The sequence below is a fragment of the Parasteatoda tepidariorum genome, chromosome 9 (genome assembly GCF_043381705.1).
Source record: "Parasteatoda tepidariorum isolate YZ-2023 chromosome 9, CAS_Ptep_4.0, whole genome shotgun sequence".
NCBI classification, from domain to species: Eukaryota; Metazoa; Arthropoda; class Arachnida; order Araneae; family Theridiidae; genus Parasteatoda; species Parasteatoda tepidariorum.
In genome coordinates, this window is record NC_092212.1 from 83814150 (window position 1) to 83838751 (window position 24602).

Consider the following 24602-nt stretch of genomic DNA (forward strand, 5'->3'; position numbering starts at 1 on the left):
AATATATTAATAATAATAATATATTAATAATAATAATATAATGAATTATCATCAAATAAGATACTATACGTAAATCATCACGATATCGATACGATATTTTATCTTTCAAACTATCATATGTTACACAGTCATATCTATCATATGTTGAGTAGGTATATGTATCGTATGTTGTACTTAATGCTTATCATATGTTACTTATATAATACGATATTTTATCCTCTATTTTTTTTAACATCTGGCAAAAAAATACAAGTGGAAAATATTTTGTAATTAAATAAATTATATTATTACCTTGTGTATAGGCTCTTCGACTTCTGGTTCTGTATAATAATAATCATTTAAGGAACGATTTGATGCTTTTTGTAAAGCATCACGCGTTCCTTTCAAAGTCTTCAATGTTTTATCGTCTGCTTCATTGTAGTCAGCCATTATTGATCGGTCTTCGAACAGCTGATCGTCCAACTACCGAATGTTCACATTCACCAAAGTACTACTCGATCGTTGTTTCGAACAGCTTGAAAACGATTTAAATATTTTTGAATGTTCTTATTTAATATTACTCTAATATTAATAAACGTTTTTAATAATATTAAATCCAATGCATAAATAATTTACTATACATTAAAAGGTTATTTCTTTGATTTAAATTTTTTTTTTTTTACGATCAGAATTTTCTTAAATTTATTTTAAGATTTTAGATATTTATTGACTTTTATATTTCCACTAAGTTTCAGTATTTCATTATTATTTGTGATACAATTTTGATGGCTATGTATTAATATCTACTATAAAGTTTTGTTTAAGCTAATACAATTTTAATTTAAATGTTAAAAAATATTCGTTCTTTAGATATAAAAATTGTTCCCAGTAACTGATACTTTGATATATTTGATATGTTAACATAGAACTTAGTATCACAATCTTAACATAACTCTACACTTTTAATACTTACATCAAAAATCTCATAAATTTTGCCAAAGGTAATAATTATGAATCTTTTATCGTTACATACAAGATAATAATCATATATTATAGAAGTAGAAATTGATATTCATTTTTTAAAAATAATCATGACAAAATAAATGAATTGTCAAATATTAAGTACCTTATTTATTAAGTAACTTTATATTATTAGACTTTATTAAGTATAAGTAATGTTTATGATTCGATAAATGTTTAGTTCAATATATATTCTTCAATTAATAATTAGCAACAGTCAAAATCATAATTGATTTTAAATATTTTATTAACATCGCAAAACTGAAGTGAAATTCAAAATTTATTTGCGAATTTTAAAAGGCATTTTATTTATAACAGCACTTCATTGAAAATTAATTAAAATTAGCATGACTTGCAATTAACATTGCATTCATAATTAGCATTGAATCGAATAGAACAGCCTAATTAACGCCACGTACTACGTAAACATTTATTCTACAAAATTAAGATAATTGAAATTCAGAAAGCTCTTAAGAAGTAATCGATTCTGCTTTACAGTATGGTATTCATCAAATTGCAGTAATCCAATCCAACAATTGCACTTGCACTGATTGCTGCACTTAGAAAAATTATCAAAATTATGCCAAATATGAAATATAAACAAAACCAATATCAAAATAGAGTAGTAGTAAAATCCACGACACCCGCATAGACACAGTCTTACTACTAAATGAGATTTGCGCATGCGTGACAAAATGAAAACAGAGAGGACCGTCCGATCAATATATGGCATACGATAATCTCTGAACAGGGGTGGGGGAGAGAATGATTTCCACCTTTTTAAAGAAATAAGTGGCTAAAGCGAACACATGAATGGAACACGACTACTTATTTCATTCGATTGTTTAACTAGGCAATTATTTTAGTCATTAGCAGGATGGAAATATCTGAGATCGTTTGGTTTTCCATTATAGTTGAAGATATCGTTAATGTATTTTTTTAATTTTTTTTTAAATATTCTAAATTAAATACTTTTTAGTGAAAGCTTCATTGTGAAACAATGATTTTAATATTTCCATGTACAAAAAATAAGTAAAATTCGCGTAATATTTAAATAAATAGAATAAAAAGAAGTCGTAAGTATAAATATAAATATAAAATGTATAAAAAAAGTATAAATATAAATAAAAGTATAAATAAAATATTTACATGAGCTAGAATATCAAAATGCTAGGGGGCAAAGCCCCCTACTCGCTACCGCTCATCAACCCCGATGATTGCTTCAAAGTAGGTAATTGTTATTTTTTGGCAGAAAACAGTTTTTCTACTAAAATTAAAATTACTCACTTAACATGTTTGTACTAAAAGGAATTTTGTTTTGCTTACGCTTGTGCCCCCTATTCCCACGCCCAAATATAATAATATATTAGTATTATAAATATTTAGATCTATTGGTGAACAGAAGTAATTTTCCCAAGTAATCATTTTTTAAAATAACATTTATAGTGCTTTAATATTATATTGTTTAAACAAATTTAATATTTTCGCTTACCGTAATTTAATTTTTCGCATTGTGCATGAAGCTGATCGTAAAGTTCTATATCATTTAACAGATCTTTTTTCATTTAACTTTTAACAGACCGATATTTATAACAGTATATTAATGTTATTTGCACATAAATAATAACTATAAAACGGTTTATAAGATTAAACAACTTTTCTTTATCTTAAAATGTAGCGGAGAATTACATTTTAAAAATAATAATAATTAAAAAACAACAATTCTCTTAGTTTTAAACTCCTCAATTAAAAGCGTATCAATAGCAGTACAGGAAAATGCCTTTAAGTTAGGGATACAAAAGTATTTATAGAAAAACAATACCTTTATGACTTCTATTAATTTTATGGAAATGAGGATCCTACCACGTGATTTTCTAGCTAATAATAAAGGAACGTACACTAATGGAAACCATTATTAAATTTTTATACATAGGAAGATAAGCATATGATTTAATACATTAAAAATAAACAATAAAAAATGAACAATAAAAATAAAATAAAACAATGCGAAATAAAATAAAAAGAACAACCCAAACATGTACAAAGATGCCAACTTGATCCGCTTTGTAATAAATTTTCTCGAGTGGTAAAGAAATTTAAGTTAATTTTAGTTTAGTATTTTTCATTTAAAATAATTTTTCCAACACTACACATCAAAAATTCCAAGTATCGTATGAAATGCAACTTTATTGCGGTTTTCTTGTACGTACTCTTTTAAGGAGTAGTCGTATTTATCCTTATTCAGCAAGTTTCACTTTTTAATTTGCTACCAATTCATTAAAACTTATGCAGAAAGCAGAACAGTTGGCATCCCTTCATGTAAAAACTGTATTTCGCCTTAGCTCCACTGTCATACTTTATGCGTATTTTATGTTTAGTTTTTTCCTTCTTTTTTTGGTCCTTATCCAAAAGCAAAGTAACATCATGATGGATTCCAAAACGTCAAATATGGATACCAAGCTTATACCTAACCAAATGCCCATATAACCACCAACATAACTGAAAACTTCAATGCTCTGTAAGAAAAAAGAGAATAAAGTCATATTTACACTGAATTCAAAACATAATTTTTCTAAAAAATTTTCTTTTCAATCAATTATTTAATCCTCTAATTATCAACAACCTTTTGACACGGATACAGTTTGTCTAAAGTAAGAACTCCCCAAGCCTAGCCTAGTCTGGACCCGTGGCGGTGATTATGGTAACGATGTATAACTATTTTAAATAGGAGTGTGGGGTCTTTGTTTAAGACAGGGTTTGGCTCGGGTCCGCTAGAGAATGGTCATCTTTTTCTCTTGTCTATTATGTGGACCCTAGAGTGAAAAGAAGATACCCTCCCTGAAATGCGACATTCTTGTTTCCGTAACAGCAGGTGGGTTCAGGCTTTGTGGTGGGGGGAGTTCTTGCTGTAGACAAACTATACGTATTTTATTCACACCGCACAGCTGCATAATGAGTAATTGGAAACGGTTTGAGAAACATCCAGAAGGATGATCTGAAGACATGCCATCACAATTTTGATCCTCTGCAGATGGATGGCTCTTCCGCTATGGTAACCCAACGATCCGCGCGCGAAGTCGAGCACTTTACGGTAGAACAGTTTAACGAGGGCCGATTTCGCGCACCCTCGGTCCCTACGTAATCTGATCGAAGTGGTCACCCACCCGCTTATTGATCGCAGCCATTGATTCTTGACTTCGGTGCCATTAGGAAAAGTGTCAGTTTACAGTGGGACACCTTTTGCCACATAGTTTGTAAATATTTTTTTGATTAAAATCACTTAGTTTGTGGGCTGATTATCTAGGGATAGAATTTTGGTTACCATCCAAATTTTCAAATGTATTTGCTACTTAGATAATATAGTTTCACAATAAATCAAAATCCGGTGGCGCAGGGTCGAGGGATAACAATGGTGGTTTAGGCAACACCTCCAATTCCTCTTTCAGTTTTCGTTCGTTTTGATTGATGCTCTTAGGAAGATCAAATTAGCGAGTTTGAAGGTAGACAGCAAACTTTGGTATTTACGAACGTGTAGTGCTCTCATCTTTAACATCCCGAGTATTTATTTATTGGTAGAAACTGCAGTGTTACTACCCTTACAAAATTCAAACACATACGATGTAGGATATGTATTATTAGCTTTTATGATATTTTGTTTGCAATTTGGTCAAAAACTGCCGAAAAAGCCTTAATTATTTAATGATTAAACAAGTCTTGTTTAGTCAAAGTTTAAGGGCACCTATGATTTGTCCTGCGAATAGGCAAGATATAAAACGGAGAAGAAGATAGAGCTACACAATGAAAAGATCCATGACTGATGATGACGTTATAGTTCGTTTACCAGGAGTTGGCACTTGGCTCCCCTTTCTCGGACGCAGTGTTCATTTAAGCGCGGGAGTAAGAGGAGACACATCTCTTCTCTTGAAATTGAGATAACCCGCTAATTTAATGCGCGCCAGACGCAAACAGTAATTTTTTCTCAGTCACTTCACTTCTCTTTCTGCTATTATACCTTTCGTTACTCAAGCTAATTAAATATATTTTAAATTTAAAAACTGCAGTTCTCCCAGCAAAATGTCTCGAACAGGACAAACTATTCACTCAAAAGAGAGAAATATCATAAAATTTATTGCTAAAAAAATGCACATAAACATTGCGAAATAAATACTTCTGTAATACGATCGCCAAATAGCTACCTTGTTCAGGATTGTTCATATCCTTCTCCCGAAAATAGCGAAATAGTATAGTCGCATACCACATAATGAAGGCGGAGCGGAGTGCCAACTCCTGGTGAACGAACTATTGCTGGTCTATCCGTACACCTTTCCCTGCTCGCTCCGACCATTGTGAGGACATGAAATATATCCCTATTGGTATCGTGTATTAGTATTCTTTTGTCACTAAATAGAACACATTTATTTCACATGCGTATTTTTTTAAATTCCAACAGTGTAAAATCTATTTCAAAATTAAACTTAAAATTTTACCAAGAAATTATATTTATATCTAAATGATTCAACTTAGAAATTTATATGAAAAAGGGACTTACATCAAATTTAGGTTGAAAAACTTGCCGTGTCAGTTGAAACTGGCGAAACGAAAACTTTATATCAACTTCTTGAAGTCTGTGAACATGAAAGGGAATAATACTTAGATATTTTTTATAACTGTATATTTAAAAAAAAAAACTTCAACGCTTTGTTTTTAAAGAAATAGAAAAATGTAATTTTTGAATATGGTATAGTTGTCTATTTTTTTATAATATAATAAAAATAATATTCTTCTTTATGTCTATATATAACAATATATAGATATAACAAAGAACTGAGTGATTTGACATTTTTTTTTTCTTTCTCTATTTTCACCAATATTACTAAAGCTGAGGAAAGGTGAACGGTAATTATAAATCACTGATTTAAGATTTAAACTTAAAGTTTGATTTTTAAACTTAGAGTTAAAAAAAAAGGTTTCCATTCTGTCTACTTAACCTCAGCTTTAATGCAAACTTGTGCCAATTTGACTATCTAAACAAAGCTGGACACTTGCACTTCAAAAAGAAGACGAGCTCCCATACCCTCATATGTGGTCTATGACATCTGCGCCAGCTAATCTTTTTCAGCCAAATGGCGTATTAAAGTTGAACTAAGTTTCTCTACATGCGTATGAATGTTAATTAACGATAAGGTAATGAAATACAGAAACCGTATCGCACATCGAAATAGTTGAAATATAATTCTTTCTCGTCTACTTCTTACACTTAACTTAGATTTATTATTTGTTTATGTATTTTAATATGACAGTGGTATATTTTTACTGTGTACCTTGTAACTTTGATGCTTAATTAGTTTGTTTATGTTCCATATGGCTTCGTGCCAGTCTTTGTGTAAATATATAGAGAAAGAAATGAAATCTTAAAAGTGGTAGTAAAATTTCTCTACGAATATTTGAAAACTAACTGCTGTATGGGCCGTAATAGCTTGGTTGGTAGGGCGCTAGACTCACGTTCGTGAGAACGGGAGTTAGAATCCAACCGACCGAAGTCTCCCCGTGTAGTAAATGGTGACTGGTGCACGCTAAATCAATCGGGTCACAAAGTCATCCATGCGCACATAACAAATTATACCCCTGGGGGTACTGGATTGAAGAGTGATCATACTCTAGTTCAGGTGAAAATCACGATCTGTGGATAAATGAATGGCTGTATGGATGGCTGTATGAACAGTACAGGTGTGACGTATGGGCGTGGCAGAAGCCGAATTCTTGGCCATAGATGGCGCCACTGGAAAACAAGAACAATCGCGCCAACAGTGACTTACGACTACAATACTTGCTTTATATTTTTAAATTAATATTCTTGGAACACGGGATTCTCTTACAGAAAGAATAGTTTTGAAAATAGCTAAGAAGTGAGTTTTCAAACGGTTTTATAAAATTTTTTTAGTTTTTTTTTGTGGAAGCTGGACAGTAAAATATAATATTGATTGGTATGAATTAGTACTACGAGATAAACTGACATAAATTTAAAATTTTAGATGTCACTAAACCGAAGACATAAAATATTTAAAATGTCAGATTTTTGATGCTCATTCAGGAGGAAATTATTAAACTCAAAGAATGAAAATAAAAGATTATAGTGGGGATTTCCATATCGTGATTTGAGGCAGAATGATTGCCAAGAATTGGAAACTTCCGGGCAGCGGCCTGCGGGAAATTAAAAAAAAAAAAAAAAAAAAAAGAAAAAAAAAAACCTAACAGAAAGGACCCAATTTGAAAAGTATTTTCGATTCCACCAAAAAATCTAAATTCTTTTTCTTAAAAAAAATTTGCAAGTTTGAAATCTATTTGTCAACTTGGCGATTGCAGTTGGCGCGACAGATCACGATACGGAAATATCCACAGATTATATTTTTGTAAATCAAACATACCTGCATCCTTCCATTTTCAGTGTACACTAAAAAAATTAAAGTTGAAAATATATTAAATACATTTGGTGGTGAATTTATTTGAAAAACATACCTGCCAGCTATTTCCTGGGGTTAATTTTTTCAAGTCGTTGTGAGATTATAATTGAATCATTCTATTAATCTAGTATCATTCTATCTAGTTTCATCTAGTATCATTCTATTTTGACAGAGCCTGAACACACCATTGTACTATTACCACGCATTAATGCGTATATCTATATTATATAAAACGCTAATACGTATGTATCAATAAAACCGATGATATTTCTTTTCTCGCGTTGGCAACAGTTTTCATTTTTAATTATAGGCTTCGGCGCGCAAGAGCACGTAGTGAGCATCATATGGCTGATCTATATTATATAAAACGCTAATACGTTTTAATTGATAGGCTTAGGCGCGCAAGAGCACGTAGTGAGCATCATATGGCTAATCTATATTATATAAAACGCTAATACGTTTTAATTGATAGGCTTCGGCGCGCAAGAGCACGTAGTGAGCATCATATGTCTAATCGGGTGAATTCTCACCGAATTATCAAAAAAATTCTCACAAAATTATCTTCATCGAAGCCGATGCTTTACATCCGGCGTTCAGTACTATTTCATATTGTTTTACAACACATGGTTTTAGCCCTCTGGTGGGAAAGACTTTAAAACAAAACTTACAACAGTTACTTTTCTCAACAACTGAAATTTAGAATAGTGTGATTAAGAAAAATATGTGAACTGTTTGCAATTTCAAATTAATATTGAAATGCACAGGTTTAGAATTTTCTACAGTGAAAAGTTTTCGGAACTTCAGTGTTCAAAAAAGTATACAAAAGCTAGACGTTAAGAACGTATCCAATGAGCGAGCAAAGCGAGCATCGGATTGCGAAGCAATCCGAAATGAACTGCGAAAGCAGTTCCGGGGGTTGGCGAGCGCCAGAGAGCAGGGGGCGAAGCCTCCTAGTTTAATTTATTTATCTGTAGTTATTGTCAAAATCCTTTTAAATTAAGTTTATAAATTTAAAAATTAAATGTAAAAATAGACGTTTTGGTACTGCTTTAAACTAAGAAACGAAATCTTAGGGAAAATAAAAATAAAAAATGGAATGGAATATCTGAATAAAAAGCTAATCAAAAGTCAAATCCCCAGTCATTATGCCTAAACATTATATACACAGGAAGAAGCCAACATTCTACGTTTTTTGAAAAAAATTCTTCTAGTTGAAGCTAAGTTTATGTTTAAAGAATGATTCTTTGTTTTGTAAATTAAATTTCAAGTCATTTTCCACACTACATGCATTTCTTACGAAAGTTTCTACGTAGTTTAATGAGTACGTGTTCTAATGAATGATTCTACAGGCTTGAAGAATTTATTTAGTATTGCCATACTGATTATCACTGCCTGGGATAGGGTTAAGCAAATAAATTTTCTAGGCCGGATAGCCTTGTTGGTAGGGCGTTGGGCCCATAAGTAGAAGGTCATGAGTTCAATCCCTGCAGGCCGAAGTGTAGTAAATGGTGACTAGTACACTCTAAATCTCTCGGGTCACAAAGTCCTCCATGTTTCCATAACAAAATTACGATTTGTGGATGAATAAATGGGTCCATCCAATAAAACAGATTGTGAAGTGCGTGAGGCTGAAGTCGTATTCTTGGCCATAGATAGTGCCACTGAAAAACTATATACGCACTCTGTCTCGAAATTCACTTGCTTTCACCGAGCAGACTTGCTGACATTGGCAAGTGCCATTAGAAACAATAACTACAAATAATTTTCCTTAGAAGTTTTTTTCACGAAATATATTTCAAATTTTAATTGGTTAAAAAATAATGGTTGCTAATAAACGGTGGACGTTCGAAAAAATATTTTTTGTATCCCTCAAAACCATTAAGATTCAGTCCTAGAACGTGAAAATCCGATTATTAGACCGAAGGTTATTCAGTGTGGTCTGTTATTTTGCTTTGTTTTTTGAAAAGTACTTTATTTTCTGGAGGGTGAGAAAAAACATTGAACACATAAACTACAAATATTTGATAACTTCCTAGCATTCCTTAAATCACTGTCAGGAAAAGCACAGAGTTTGAAGGTTAAAACAAAAAATTCGTAAAAAGTGCTTTAGAATAAAAAAAAAACTATTTCATATAAACTTATTAAAATCTCCTCATATTTAACCAAGCCAATTTTTTTAAATTTAAAATCATTTTGAATATCCTTGAAAATTAAATTCTCCCGCTAAGTTTGTCTTCTAAAAGGAGCGAAGTAGTGACTACATTTCAAAAGTAGTTTGTAGTTGCTACATTTAATAATAAAGTAGTTGCAGTTGCAGTTAACTACAAAGAAAATGTAGTTTTTTCGACCACTGGAAAAATCACATGAAGAAATATTTTTCATGATTTCTTTTTCAATATAAATGAGAAAAAAAAAATTGAAATCCCTCTCTTTGTTCATTTTTCAAAATTTTTAATCTCTTTCGTCCCTTAAAAGAAATTTAAGACTGAAAATATCTGAGCTTTTTCAATTTTAAATTCATGGTTTTTAAAAGATAGGAAATTTATAAATCGGGAATGATATTCAGGCAAGAGTTAGCAGATAGAATTAAAAAGTGGCATTAAAAGTAATACTACATTTAAGTGGATTAGTGAGTTAGAATTTATTTTATTTATTTCCTGAGATAATTTTAAAAAAAGCTTGTAAAATTTCATTGCTTCGCTCTTATTTTTTATTTAGAATATTAATTAATTATATAATATTAATTAATTATAGAATATTAATTAGTTATGAAATATTAATTAATCATAGAATATTAATTCATTATAAAATATTAATTAATTATAAAATATTTATTAATTATATAATATTCATTAATTATAGAACATTAATTAGAATATTAATATTTAGAATTAATATTGAGAATATTAATATTTTGAATTAATATTGAGAATATTAATATTTAGAATTAATATTGAGCATATTAGTATTTTGAATTAATATTGAGAATATTAATATTTAGAATTAGTATTGAGAATATTAATATTTTGAATTAATATTGAGAATATTAATATTCAGATTATTAATTATGGGGAATCCTATACATATAATTAATATTACAATATTGGGATATGAGAAAAAGCAATAAAGGAAATATGAATTAAATTAGAAAGTAATGAGATATTAAATATTAAATTTTTTATCAGGTTTAGTTAAATATTTTTCTTTAACTTTCAATCATTTTAAGCATTCAATGGAGTAACTAAAAATACATATAAAAACCGTATGCATTAGTACAAAAGTATAAGTCTTACATTTTGAGAATCAAGTTCAAGTTCTTCATAGGTGACTTCGTATGAGTTTTCCCTGAAATGAAACAGACATAATACATTTCCATTCGCAATGCAGGAACGGGTCATAACTTTAAGTCATTTACTTAGAAGATCAGTTATACGTAATTGAAACAATAAGTCTCATGGGTTTCCGGTGGGATGTGCATCACAGCTTTAGTTTCACCGAAATAAATAAAAATGTTTATCTTTATAGCAAAAATACATGACAGAGTAACGTATTGGTTGTTAATGGAATAACGAAAGTATTTTTTAATTAAAATTGTCCCTAAAAGGATTGCGATTTGTTCAGTTATGCTAAACGATAATATGATTTGTGATGGACAAAATATTTATTCACGCTCAATCGAACTCACATTTTGGAAGAAAAATTGGTGATTTATTTCTGACGTAGATCACAACAACATGATTAATACATTTTAGTAGTTACGAATATTTTCTAATCCAATATAAATACTGACAATTAAACTGTTAAATTACCAGTCCTTTTGAAAAGGGGATAATGCTCCAAAAATGGAACATTGGCGTTTAAATGGTTAAAAACTGGTAATTGAAATATAATAAAGATTTTTAAAATCATATAAACCATTTTCTTTATTTAGTATCATCTTTATCGTAAATGAAAATTTCAAGGCACTTATTACATTTTTAACGATGTTTTGTAAGTCTGACTGCGAGTTTTGCGTTGTTTAAAAAAAAATATTCTTCCTAATGATAGCAAATTCTAACTTCGAAATTATTAGTCCCACCGGCGTGATTTCGGTCTTATTTGATTCAGCACGCATAAACATGGTATATCATAAATTATACTTCACTTGTCTAGATTGCAAACTTTTCAAAATTTGAAGTGGCAGCTAAATTAAGAAAAAAATCCCTTTTTTCTTCTCCGTAATTTCTTCAATAAGTATTAACTTTTTACCATTTCTTGTTCTAGCTCTATTTTATCATAATAGAATCATAGTTAGAGATTAGTATCGAAATTAAAGCCTATAATCATAATTAAAAATTAAGAGTCATAAATAAAGCATAGAGAGATAATTAAATAACTCTGTATTTTTTGTTTAATAAACAATAATACATTTTATAAACATATAATGGAAAATATTTTATTAATAAAGGTAATGACTTACACACATGCTGGCTGGCATTGCTTAAAACAATCCTTGATAATGTCATAGGTAATAGTTTCATGACCTGCAAATTAATCAAATTTCAAAGATGAAACCTGCCCCTCGACGCACACACATCTATACCCTCCAATTTAAAATTATAGATATAACTTTTGTGACAACTTGTCAAATTAAACGCAGAAAATGTAATCATTTTTTGGAAATTTTAACAACATTTTAAAAGCTTCCAACATGGTGGTGTTTCGCATAAACTTTTTAATCATTTACGTGCAGTTAATGTAGAAAATAACTAAATCATATTTTCCAAGCACAGAACAATACATAAAATCATAAGTTTAGCTACCGCAAGAAGATGCGTAGGAAGTTTGTTAAGTGTGGGTATTGCTAATTAGACAGACTTATTTTGCTTTTACTTTAAATGTAAGTCTAATGTAATTATGTTCCACAATTCGCAAAGATATCTCGAAGGCACTAACCAATTCGCCGGTGATAGCATAAATCGAATAATTAAAAGCGAAATTAATAGATAAATCGAGATGAACATGAAGAAAAAAAAAAGAAAGGGGGACGTATTCAAGAATAATCCTAAAGGTCAGGAAGACCACACCTGTGGTGTCACGTGAGTGAGCATCCAAAAGGGTTATTAGCGGCGAATGGTAGGTGCATGAAATAAATACAATTAAAATAAGCCCGGTTAAATAATAAAAAGACGCGAAAAACCAGGACTATGTACAAGGTAAAGAGAGAGCTACTTCGCCTTGTGATAGAGTAAGATAAAAATGTGAAAATATATGTTACGGTGAATGACCAAAATCAAGAGATTGCTGACATTCACAGGTAAAAGTCGACAGTCCCATAGTCGCTTTAGTGAATGTCCGAAATATTTGCTATATCCGATTTGATATTAATTTATTCATTGATCTTATATTTATATGATATTTTAATATCTGCTGAGGATAGATTAGGGGAAACATAAGTGTTCCGAAAACTGATTAAATGCGTACCGAGCAGTGGCACTTAACTTTAAATAAAAAAACATCCGTGTAAGATATACCGGGCAAATGTATACGTGGCAGCAGAACTGAACCTTAAAAAAATATCAGTAGAGGATATACCGGGTAGTGGCACTCAACCTTAAAAGATATCAGTGCAGGGTATACGGGGAAGTGGCACTGAACATTAAAAACACATCAGCGTAGGGTATACCGGGCAGTGACACTGAACCTCAAAAAAAGTGTAGGGTATACCGGGTAGTGACACTAACCCTTAAAAAATATCAGTGTAGGGTATACCGGGCAGTGTCACTTACCTAGACTTAGTATATGTTTCGGACTTTTACCAAAGCGACTATGCGATTGTCAGCATTCACCGGTGGAAATCAACCTTCACTAATTTTTGTCATTAGCGGTAACATATATAATTATTTAATTCAAGAAATAAGTATATAAATTTTATTTTAAACCAAGTAGTGGTGAATAAAATAAATCGAACCGCTACTTAACAGCTTATTTATTTTAAAAACAAACTGTTAAAGAAATAATTTGGCTCAGGGCTCGAAAAACCGCCCGCCCGCCCAAAAATTCCCCGCCGACAACAAATTTCTCGAATCCAGCGTCCGCGCTGACGACCATTTTCCCGTTAATGTTCGTGATACATTTTCAATTTTTGTTATCTTACTAGAGTCTAGCGCCTCACTTCTCAAAATGACCTTCTAATCTCGAAAAACACCAACATACTGCGCATGGTGGAATTGATGTTTTCTCTGTCTGGGAGTACTGCAGCGGTTGAAAGGGGCTTTTCAGCAATGAACTTACATAAAAACACATTATTTACTGGTCTTAAACAAGAAGCGTTAAACGCATTTATGAACGTCTACCTAAATGGAAAACCTCTTTCAGATTTCTGTGCAGAAACCTCTGTAAATCATTGGCTTGATTGTGGACCAGGCAAACGTCATATTTGATTCATTTAAAAAACGTAGTACCCTCCGATAAATTGACATTCCGGATAACTTTGACCTTTGTCATTTAAATTATTTCATAAATGAAAGAAATTATTTCATAACAGAAATACTAGGTTTTACTATTAGTAACCTAGTATTTCTTTTATTACTGTATAATGTAATCCTAGTATTTGTAATCCTAGTAACTACTAATTCATTGTGCAATTTATGTAATTGTTTGTAATAAATAAGAGAAAATAATATTTTTATTTATTTAGAAGCGACTGGTTAGTTTCAAAGGAGGACGGGTACATTGTTGGGCAAGCCGTCCTCGGGGACGGGTAAAATTTCTGAGTCTTTTCGAGCCCTGGTGTGGCTGCCAGTTTTATATTCTGAGAATGTTTAATGCTGTCACATAACAAACGGCGCGAAAGCGTTAAAGCTGATCAGGATTTTCGCATTAGAAAAAACAAGAGATCACTGCGTAATGCCAATTATTTGAATATCATGTTGTTTGTTTGTGTTTAAGTTACTGTGATTGACCGAAGTTGGAGGTTGTTGACTTCCACCGGCGAATGTTGACAATCACATAGTCACTTTGGTAAATGACCGAAATACTTGTATATACTAGGTCTCGTTAAGTGCCACTACCAGGTATACCCTACACTGATGTTTTTCTAAGGTTTAGTTCCACAACCCGGTATACCCTTCACTGATGTTTATTTGAGGCTCAGTGCCACTGCCCGGTAAACCCTACATCAATGTATTTAAGGTTCAGTGCCACTACCTGGTATGTTTTTAACAGGTACTCCGAACACAGATGTTTTTCCTAATCTATCCTCAGAAGATATTAAAATATCAAATAAATATAACAATATCAAGGAATAAATTAATATCAATTCGGATATAACACATATTTCTCACATTCACCAAAGCAACTATGTGATTGTTGATATTCACCGGTGAAAGTCGACATTCTTTTGATTTCAGTCATTCATGGTAACATTTACTCAACTTTTAGAAAAAAAGTCTTCAGAAAGGTTAAAAATTGATTGCTATGTTCTAAAGTAACTGACTTTTGATCTAATATTATTTTGTCCGATTGCTTCGAAATGAAAGTGGTTTGCTCAACCAAGAAAATAACCTCTTTAGTTTCAGCGTAAATATCGCACTACTTATTTTCGTTGAGGCATTTTTCACGGCACTAAAAATGGCGCATTTATGTCCCCTTACCTGTTGCACAGAGTTCTTCTAAGTGAGAATAAGATATATGTTCATCCACACACTCTCCAATAGATTTTATGAAATTTAATTTGCAATATTCAATGCATTCCTATTAAAAAAACAAACATCAATGAATTTTCTACATTTTACTTTATTCAATAAAAATTATAACTTTATTTAATTAATTAAAACTTTGCATTAATTAATTAATAACTGACTTGTACAAACTATGAATTAAATAAAATTATATATGTTGTTGGACTCCTTGAACTCGTAATTTCTTCAAAGAAACTTTAACTCCTTTAAAAAATACAAGGATTGATCAAAATAATGGAACCACTTTTATAAATTGTTTACATTGTGTTAGTATAAACTCAATGCAATTTGTTTTCTTTTAGCAACGATGGGATATCTGCAAGTGACGTAGTATATTGTATCGATCCTGATTGGTTGTTGATACGAGGCATTTGTTTACGTTTTCAATTGTTCTTTCCATGCTATTTCAAGTAAGCCAAGCCGGTCAGGTATCGATTCTCTTTAATGACACATCTATATTCTTACACAAAGATTTTAATTCTTTCATTTTATATTTCTTACGTAACACAATAAAAGGCATGATGCCATGTAGAATATAAACAAAATAATTATGAATCGAAGTGTCAGGTACTTAAAACAAAAATATATAACGGTTAAGAAAAATACATATACAAATAATAAATCTAAGTTAAGTAAAATACGTATATTGCAACAAATTCGATGTGCGCCACGGCGCTATATTTAATTAACATTGTAACTCAGTGTTTCTTAACCTTTTTGGTATAATAGACCCCTTTTAAAATTTTTTAAGAAGTCACGGACCACCCCCTGTGAAAAAAATTATTGCAAAAAACATCAATTAATAGTAAACATTTAATTTTATTATTTTAATAGTACACAAAATTTTTAAAATTTAAATTTTTAATGTGAAGGTTGATGCTGCTTTTCCTTAATTAATAAATTGGATTGCGGGATGGTATTCGTCAAAGCAACGCGCATGTCATGTTCAACATTCAATCGATTTCGATATTTTGATTTTATTGTCACAAGTGTGGAAAATCCCGCTTCGCAAAGATTCACTGTAGCAAATGGAACTATAGCTGCCATAGCTCGCTTTACAGATCATGCTAGAAATGATGTTATTTTAACCATGCAGAATTTGCATTGCGTGAGCAGTAAGTTGAAAGCTAATTTATATTTTAAATGCCACTGGAATTGATTGCACATTATAATAGAAATATCAGAATTCTATGGAATGATTTTCAAATTGCAAGTATTAAAACTAGAGAGACATTAACTTCCACTTCTCATTTTAATCGATACAAATTTCGCAAGGGTAAAAAGGACACTATTTCTAAAAGCTTCAACCATGATCTTTCAAATTCAGTCAGCAGTTTTGCCATGCAAAATCAAGCAACATTGTTTGTTGCCACACGCGCATTGAACTGTAGGTTAGAATTTCTGATTCTTAATTAAAACAAGAAAAATAGAACCATCATTCAAATGATGAAATTCCTTTTTATTTACAACTCGAGCAGTATTTTATAGTATTTCTCTGGTCCCATTAACTAGCCAAATCATTTCATAATAGATTTAAAATGAAAAAACAATTCTAAAAAAAATATCAAACAGCAGCGGTAGCCATAGCAACGCATACGATGACGACGCATGCGCACTGTTTAATCCTGAATGCACATAAATACGTTCTTTTTAACAAAAACCCTTTATAATGATTACAATTATATCGCAAAGCATGCGTAAAATATTCAAAAAAATATTAACGCTTTAAATAAATTGCGTAAGGAATTAAGTTTATAAAAGTCAAACTTGTCCTAACTAAACATGAATTTTAATACTATTAATAAATTTTTTAATTCATTGTTAAAAATAAACCCCTCAAATCACTTACGAACTATTAACATTCATACGGTTCCTTACAAAATATTCAATAAATCAAAATACATAAAAAAAAATTTCATCACACCAACTTCCACAATTGTTTGCAGTTGTCATTTATAAACTTATTTTCATAATTCTTACTTAATTTTTGGTTACTGTTGCTCTTTAAATATTTTTCATCAATAGGATTACTCAGTAATAGACCATTTTAAATATTAAAGAAGACCGGAGAGCCTGGTTGGTAGGGTGTTGGGCTTATGTTTGAGAGGTCATGGGTTTATTCCTTGCTGACTGAAGTCTTCCCGTGTAGTAAATGGTGACTGGTGAACTTTAAATATGTCGGGTCACAATGTCCTCCATGTTCCCATGACAAATTATACCACTGGGGGTACTGAATTGGAGATAGATCGTTTTCTGGTTAAGGTCATCTGTGAATTAATGGCTGAATGAATGGATGTATGAATAGGTCTGTCTTATAAGCGGGTTGTGTGGTGTGCGTGGCTGAAGTAGTAATCTTGGCGATAGATGGCTCTACTGAAAAACGAGAAACGCACCTTATGCTTTAAAATTCGCTTGGTTTCACCAAGCAGATTTGGGGATATTGGCAAGTTGCATTAGAAACAACAACAACAAATATTTTAAAGAGTTCGTTAGCAGGTCAACATAAAGCAGTTGTAGAAATTTTTGAATCAACTTACTACTTGAGTTAGCGGTCCTTTGCCACCATTTTCCCGCCAGAGCTTGATATAATCTGTACAATTAGTACTATATGGATAAGGGAGTCGTTCTACTTCAGCCTAAAAAATTTTTATAAGAATATTATCACATGATGCATAACAATATTCCTGAACCTGATATATCGTTTTATTGCTATAACTTTTGATAATTATACAAGATTTCTTAAATTAGGCTGATGGTCTTAAAAAATTAAAAATTACTAAGATTCAAAAAGAATTCTTAAAAACAAACGGGACAAAAGCTTCCAGAGTTATTACTTTTAGTTAAAGGAAAATTATTTTTTTCTACTGATGTCGCTGACTGTAGAAAAATTTTTAAATCGGAGGAAAAACGACTGAAAATCACGTCAATTTCTTTTTAATGTTTCAATGAAGGAAAATCACATTATAATATTTTTGGCGAAAGCATCATCAGCAACAATAAAATTTATTGTTATTTTGAGTTTAAATTTGCTTCACACCAACAATTTCCAAAACAATAATAGATCAACAATTAAATTTGTGCAAGTAACAAAGCAACAAATAATAAAGTTTAAATAAATACAGCAACTTAGATTTCTATTTTGATAATGTCAGTTTTTGTGTTGCTTTTGTTATGCTGTTTGAACTGGACTTATCTGTTCTTACACCAAGAATCTCATTTGTGTTATTTATCAAGAAATAAAGCACTTTTATTTTCCATTACGATAAAGTGAGTTCTTGTAAATTTAATAAATATCTAAGTTTCTTCATCTCATTTTATAACCGTCGTTGAACAGCCGATCCAATTTTGGGGTTATACGACAACTAGTGTTCATCTCTGTAGTCTTGTAATTTTGAACCCAATCCAGAAGACAGGTAATTCCTAGATCAAGTATTGGGAGAAATTTGCCTTCGTGGAGGACTTTTTGATGGAACTAACCCGCATTTGCGTTACATTGAGAGGAAGACTACGTGGAAGCTATTGTTTCAATAGATCAAAGAAGTTAAAAGTTTGACTCTATTAATTTTAATTTCACTTTCTCCTTATTATTTAAATAAAAAAATTTTATGCAAGCACTTATAAAATGCATTTATTCAAGGTAATTAGTTATCCAGGTTTAAAAAAAAATGTCAAAAAAACTATTTTTGTTTTCTTAATATATTTTATCTAATGATAGATGAAAAATTTGAACTGTAATGTCTGCAAACTTTTGAAACAAATAAACAATATGATTTTAAATAACAAAATACTGAATTTAAAAATAATTAAACATACATTCTCTTGTTTTACAATTAATATAAATAATTATATTCATATTTGATGTAAAGAAAAACAGCCTGCGTTATCCATGCATAAATTTTTTTTAAAATTGTTATTTTAAATTATTTCATCTAATGATAGTTGAAGAAAATTTAATTGTAATGTATTGCAAACTTTTGAAACCAATAAAACTATGTGATTTTAAATGACAAAACACTGAATTTGATCATATTTAAACATACATTCTCTTATTTTTCAATTACAGTGTAATTATATTTTATTTAAAGAAAAACTACTTCTAGTTTTAGTTAATTTTTCCGAAGCCTTTAAATGAAAATAAATATTCCTTAAAATTTAAATAATAATTCAAAAAACTATATTCATTAATGTCAGTATACGTTCCTTATAAAAATTAGTATCCTCTATGAAATTAGTTTTTATGTGCCTTAAAAAAATTAAAATTCCTTACAAAACTAATTTTAATTTTCCTGAACAAAATTAGAATTTCTTTTTTAAGTTAGTTTTGATTCCACCTTAATGAAATGGTAATTCATACTATTTTACTGAAAATAGTTTTGATTGCCCTTATTAAAATAGTAATTCCTACTATTTCTTTGAAAGTAGTTTTGATTGTATCTTATTAAAAATTCTCACTATTTTACTGAAAGTAGTTTTCATTGTTCCTTATAAAAATAGTAATTCATACTATTTTACCAAAAGTAGTTTTGATTTTTCTTTATTAAAATAGTAATTCATACTGATTTACTGAAAGTAGTTTTGATTGCTCTTAATTAGAATAGTAATTCATACTATTTTATTGAAAGTAGTTTTGATTGTTCCTTATTAAATTAGTAATTCATAGTTTTTTACTAAAAGTAGTTTCTATTTTTCCTTATTAAATTAGTAATTCATAGTTTATTACTGAAAGTAGTTTTTATTTTTCCTTATTAAATTAGTAATTCGTATTATTTTACTGAAAGTAGTTTTGATTGTCCCTTATTAAAATAGTAATTCCTACTATTTTACTAAAAGTAGTTTTGATTGTTCCTAACTAGAATAGTAATTCATACTAGTTTACTCAAAGTAGTTTTGATTGTTACTTATGAAAATAGTAACTCTTACTATTTTCCAGAAAATGGTTTGATTGTTCCTTATTAAAATAGTAACTCATAATATTTTACTGAAATTAGTTTTGACTATTCCTTATTAAGTTATTATTCATCCTATTTCACTGAAAGTAGTTTGGATTGTTCCTTATTAAACTAGTAATTCGTATTATTTTATTGAAAATAGTTTTGATTGTTCCTTATTAAATTAGTTATTTATACTAGTTTACTGAAAGTAGTTTTGATTGTTCCTTATTAAAATAGTTGTTCATACTATTTTACTGCAAGTGGTCCTTGTTCCTTATTAAAATAGTTTACTCAAAGTTGCTTTCATTTTTTCTTATTAAAATAGTTTTTGTACTAGTTTACTGAAAATAGTTTGGGTTGTTCCTTATTAAAATAGCAACTCTTACTATTTTACAGAAAATGGTTTTGATTGTTCCTTATTAAAATAGTAATTCATAATATCTTATTGAAATTAGTTTTGATTATTCCTTATTAAGATATTATTCATCCTATTTCACTGAAAGTAGTTTGGATTGTTCCTAACTAGAATAATAATTCATACTAGTTTACTCAAAGTAGTTTTGATTGTTTCTTATTAAAATAGTAACTCTTACTATTTAACAGAAAATGGTTCTGATTGTTCCTTATTAAAATAGTTATCTGTACTAGTTTACTGAAAATAGTTTGGGTTGTTCCTTATTAAAATAGTAATTCATACTATTTTGCTAAAAGTTGTTTTGATTGTTTATGAAGATAATAATTCATACTACTTTACTAAATTCGTACTTAATGCTCATACCATTGAAACAAAGGCTCGATATCCGTGACCGCCTTTAAGAGTCACTCCTTTCCTGAAAGGGTTTACCAGATCTTTTCTATTATGGACTGCAATATACAATACAACCGGAGAATCGATGAAGAAGTAGTCTTCAGCATAAGTATTCAGTTTTATATCATAATCTGAAAAATATATATAAAAATAAATCATTCGTAGTCAAATCTATTCAATTAAGAAAGAAGAATAAGGGTTTTGCTAAAATACTTTCAATATGAATCCTAATAGTGCCTATAATATCATCAATAGTCTTTTTTAAACTTTAATCTCTCTAAATTAAAAAATCGCAAGCATCACCAAATGTTTGAGTGCTCAACTTTATTACATTTTGTTTTGCCGCACAAAAACTGTAAGACTTAAAAACTTTGTGCATTGGTTCGATAATTATTAACAATTAAAGTTGCTGTAAAAATTACCAGGTGAGACGATCTACAGCCAGCTGATTTGCAACAAAAGAGTTGAAGTTGGAGTTGCTACTGGTTTTTTTTTCCTTCGAAATTCTAATTTATTAGGAAGTTCTTGCAATTTTAAGTGCTTTTATCGCGAATTTTTTTCACTTTTTTTACTTTAATTTTTTAAAATAATCTTTATCCATTGTTATATAAAACTTTATCTCTCTCAGGATCTTAGTTTTATGAGCTCACGCTTGACTTGATGCCTAAAGTAACAGAAAAAATGTGGCGACCATTTCGGTCACATTTCAAAACTAATTTATACAACGTAAAATCTTTACTCGAACCAAGCTCTGCTCAGCACAATTTCATATAAATGTTCAAATTCTTCAAACTACCCTCCTATCTTAATACCTTAACTAATTCTAAAAAAATTATTATCCTCATTTTCTTTTCTCTAGCTCGGAAGTACTTTGATTTTAATTCTAACTATTTTCAAGAGAATTTTGTGATATTGTCTAAGTTCTTTATGTATTTAATTCTAGTAATAATTTAAAATCTATCCAGCAGCCATTAAACTCATAAATTCTTAGGGGATAGAGTGCTCGCCTCCTAACGAATTGACCATGGATCGATCTCAGTAATGGCTGGGATTCGAATTCTGCATGCGGCTCGCACAGACTACAGTGCTGACGTAAAATATCCCATGTGGTAGACGGATCATGGGTTAGAGTCCCCTTGCGTTAGACTAACCGTGACAGGTTTTCGTGGTTTTCCTCACCATGTAACCCAAAGGCGGGAATGTTCCATAAAAAAATATCCTATTAGCCCATGATCCGCCGATATGCTCCAAGTCGTAAACCTATAGACGGATCATGAGTTAGAGTTCCATTGCAAGTCGCGGAAGGTTTTCACGGTTTTTCTCTCTATGTAACTCGACTGCGGGTATGTTCCATCGCAAAAAAATCCTCCACGAAGGCAAATTTATCACAATACTTGATCCAGAAGTTCCCTTGTCTTCTGTATTAGGTTCAAAATCACAAGGTTCCGTAGGTGAACATTAATAGTCGTAAAGGGGAATGTGTTTTTTTTGTTTAAAAAAAAATTCCTGGAATTTGATACTTTTAGTACTGTTGTGTCAGCATTAATTATATTCTGAGTTACAAACCTCCTATATTTTCCATGTAAAATTGTTTTCTTTTATTAACATTGCACCCCTACTGAAGATGCGACATCAATATTTCTTCTGATTGATACTGTTTATTTCCTTTGTAATGTCTGTTTGTATTTAGTTCATTTCTAAATAACGCTGTTTTCTGGATTTCATATTTAATATTCTACCTATTTGTTAAAACTCTAATTTGAAAATTTTGAATATGTTTCCTCATGTAATTGAACTGTTACGCTCACTTCGAACTCTCGGAGTGCCCCCGGATGCCCCCTTACGGGGGCGTGACGGGCTTAAGCTTGTTATTAATAGTCGTAAACCCCCAATAATTGGATCGGCTGTTCAGCTACGGTTATAATGTATTAACTCTATGGAAACAATCTTTTTTAGAAGCAAATGCTTTAGATAGCAAAAATGTTGGCACAATTTGAAACGTCTGGCTTTAAGCTTTTAGAAATGTTTTTTTTTTTATCCATACAAAATTTGGATCGACTAAAATATACACAGGAAGTTAAATGCCGCACTTCAGTTTCAATTGACTCCAGAGACTCTGAGCAAGTCTGTAACAAAAAGTGGATCTGAAAAGAGGTCCACTTTAGAGATATTTAGGCATTGAAGTATATGTTCAGGAGTAGCTTGTTGGTCGTTACACTTAGTGCAAACAGGGAAAACTCTTGAACCATTACTGAACAACATAGTTCTTAGGTGACCGCTTCGAAATCTTGATATAACCGTCTGATCCCGCCTGCTGCACTGAAGGGTCAGGCTGCCACCTGGGCGGTTGGACTGATACCAATGATGAACTGGAGGGGCCACAGGATCACGAAGCCTGTTAAAACGGGAGTGGAGCTCCGAGAAAGTCAGAGATGCCGAAGAATGCAGGGGCAGATCAGTTCCTAAAAATAATTCTAATACAAATATTAGAATCTTATGTAGTTGATATGAAAAATGCTGGTATTTAAAACTAAAAAGAATTTATTAATTTCCGTTTTGATCCATACGAACAAAAATAAATTAATAAGCTACAAAAAAAAGTTATTTACACAATGAATTCGGATATATTTCTTCTTGAGAATCTGGCTGATGAAGCTGGGATGCTATTACGTAGCAGTATGACGGTTTATTGTCTACACTCAAAAAAGGAATTTTCATTTGTTGATTCGTATGGCTCAGGCCACTGCAATGAATAATTAAAAACACACAAATGTTTAGCAATGCAATAAATACAAAATAAAAGAGGTCGTAGCTGCATTGAGATATTAACGTTCTCATGTGCTTAAAAATAATTGAAATATAATATCGAAAAAAAACATCACTATTTCAACACTAACCATATTATTTTTTACCGAAAATACCAATTTGTACCATTTTTCTAATGATTGAAGCAATGCTTATAAAAATTTAAGAGGTAGCGTATTCAGGTCAGCGTGTTCTTCTGACTAAAGTGAAAATTCTCATAATATAGAAGGTACTCATACCTAATTTTCTACGCTTTTTGTAAAAATTAAAAATTTATTCCAGTAGTAACTATGTTTATGTTTCAAAGTATTATTTTACATTTAAACTTTTTTTTCAAACCACTACATATAAATGATTTCAAAGTTTATATGCAACGCCACTTTGTTCGAGCTCTATCGTGATGAGACATTTAGAATTTCGGCAAAATTTACCAAAAATTCTTGAAGTTTTGGTTTTTAAATGTCCACCATTCTATTAAATATTTTGCAAAAAGCGTAATAGTTGGCAGGCATGTATATTATTTCATCCATTATTTCGGAATACATTTCTTATTGATATTCACCATCATTCTTCTCAAATTGTCCGAGTTCTTTAATTTCACTTATTTTCACCTCTAGATTTTGTTAAATTTTAGGAAAAGGATAATTAACCTCCCGACGTTTTACTCAGAATTAGACCATGTTTACCATATTATGTTGACGCTTTTGACACAAAATTTTTATTAAACATATTTTTCATACCATTTTTATTATTCTGTTTTAATTTTATTCAACATAAATGAAAAATATTATATTTATCATTTTAATAGTTTGTGGTTATGAAATTCAACATGAAACACTATTCCCTTTTGCAGCGCTAAAAGTAAAAGTTTTCAAAT

The 24602-nt window shown here is 30.6% G+C and overlaps 1 protein-coding gene across 2 annotated transcripts in view; it reads right to left on the reverse strand.

Moving 5' to 3' along the window:
- Positions 1–2904: 2904 nt before the first annotated feature.
- Positions 2905–24602, reverse strand: part of LOC107439308 (uncharacterized) — a 28066-nt gene continuing 6368 nt past the window's right edge. The window contains exons 4-12 of one of the 2 annotated variants that reach the window (XM_016051865.3): positions 23530–23663; positions 20891–21051; positions 17719–17817; positions 15095–15194; positions 11920–11983; positions 10754–10805; positions 7425–7450; positions 5549–5624; positions 2905–3515 (exon numbers count right to left, since the gene is read on the reverse strand). In XM_016051865.3, the coding sequence (XP_015907351.2) occupies positions 3357–3515; positions 5549–5624; positions 7425–7450; positions 10754–10805; positions 11920–11983; positions 15095–15194; positions 17719–17817; positions 20891–21051; positions 23530–23663 (871 nt within the window). In that variant the 3' untranslated portion in view covers positions 2905–3356. The remainder of the gene's footprint in view (positions 3516–5548; positions 5625–7424; positions 7451–10753; positions 10806–11919; positions 11984–15094; positions 15195–17718; positions 17818–20890; positions 21052–23529; positions 23664–24602) is intronic. The other variant, XR_006226191.1, reaches the window with a different exon arrangement.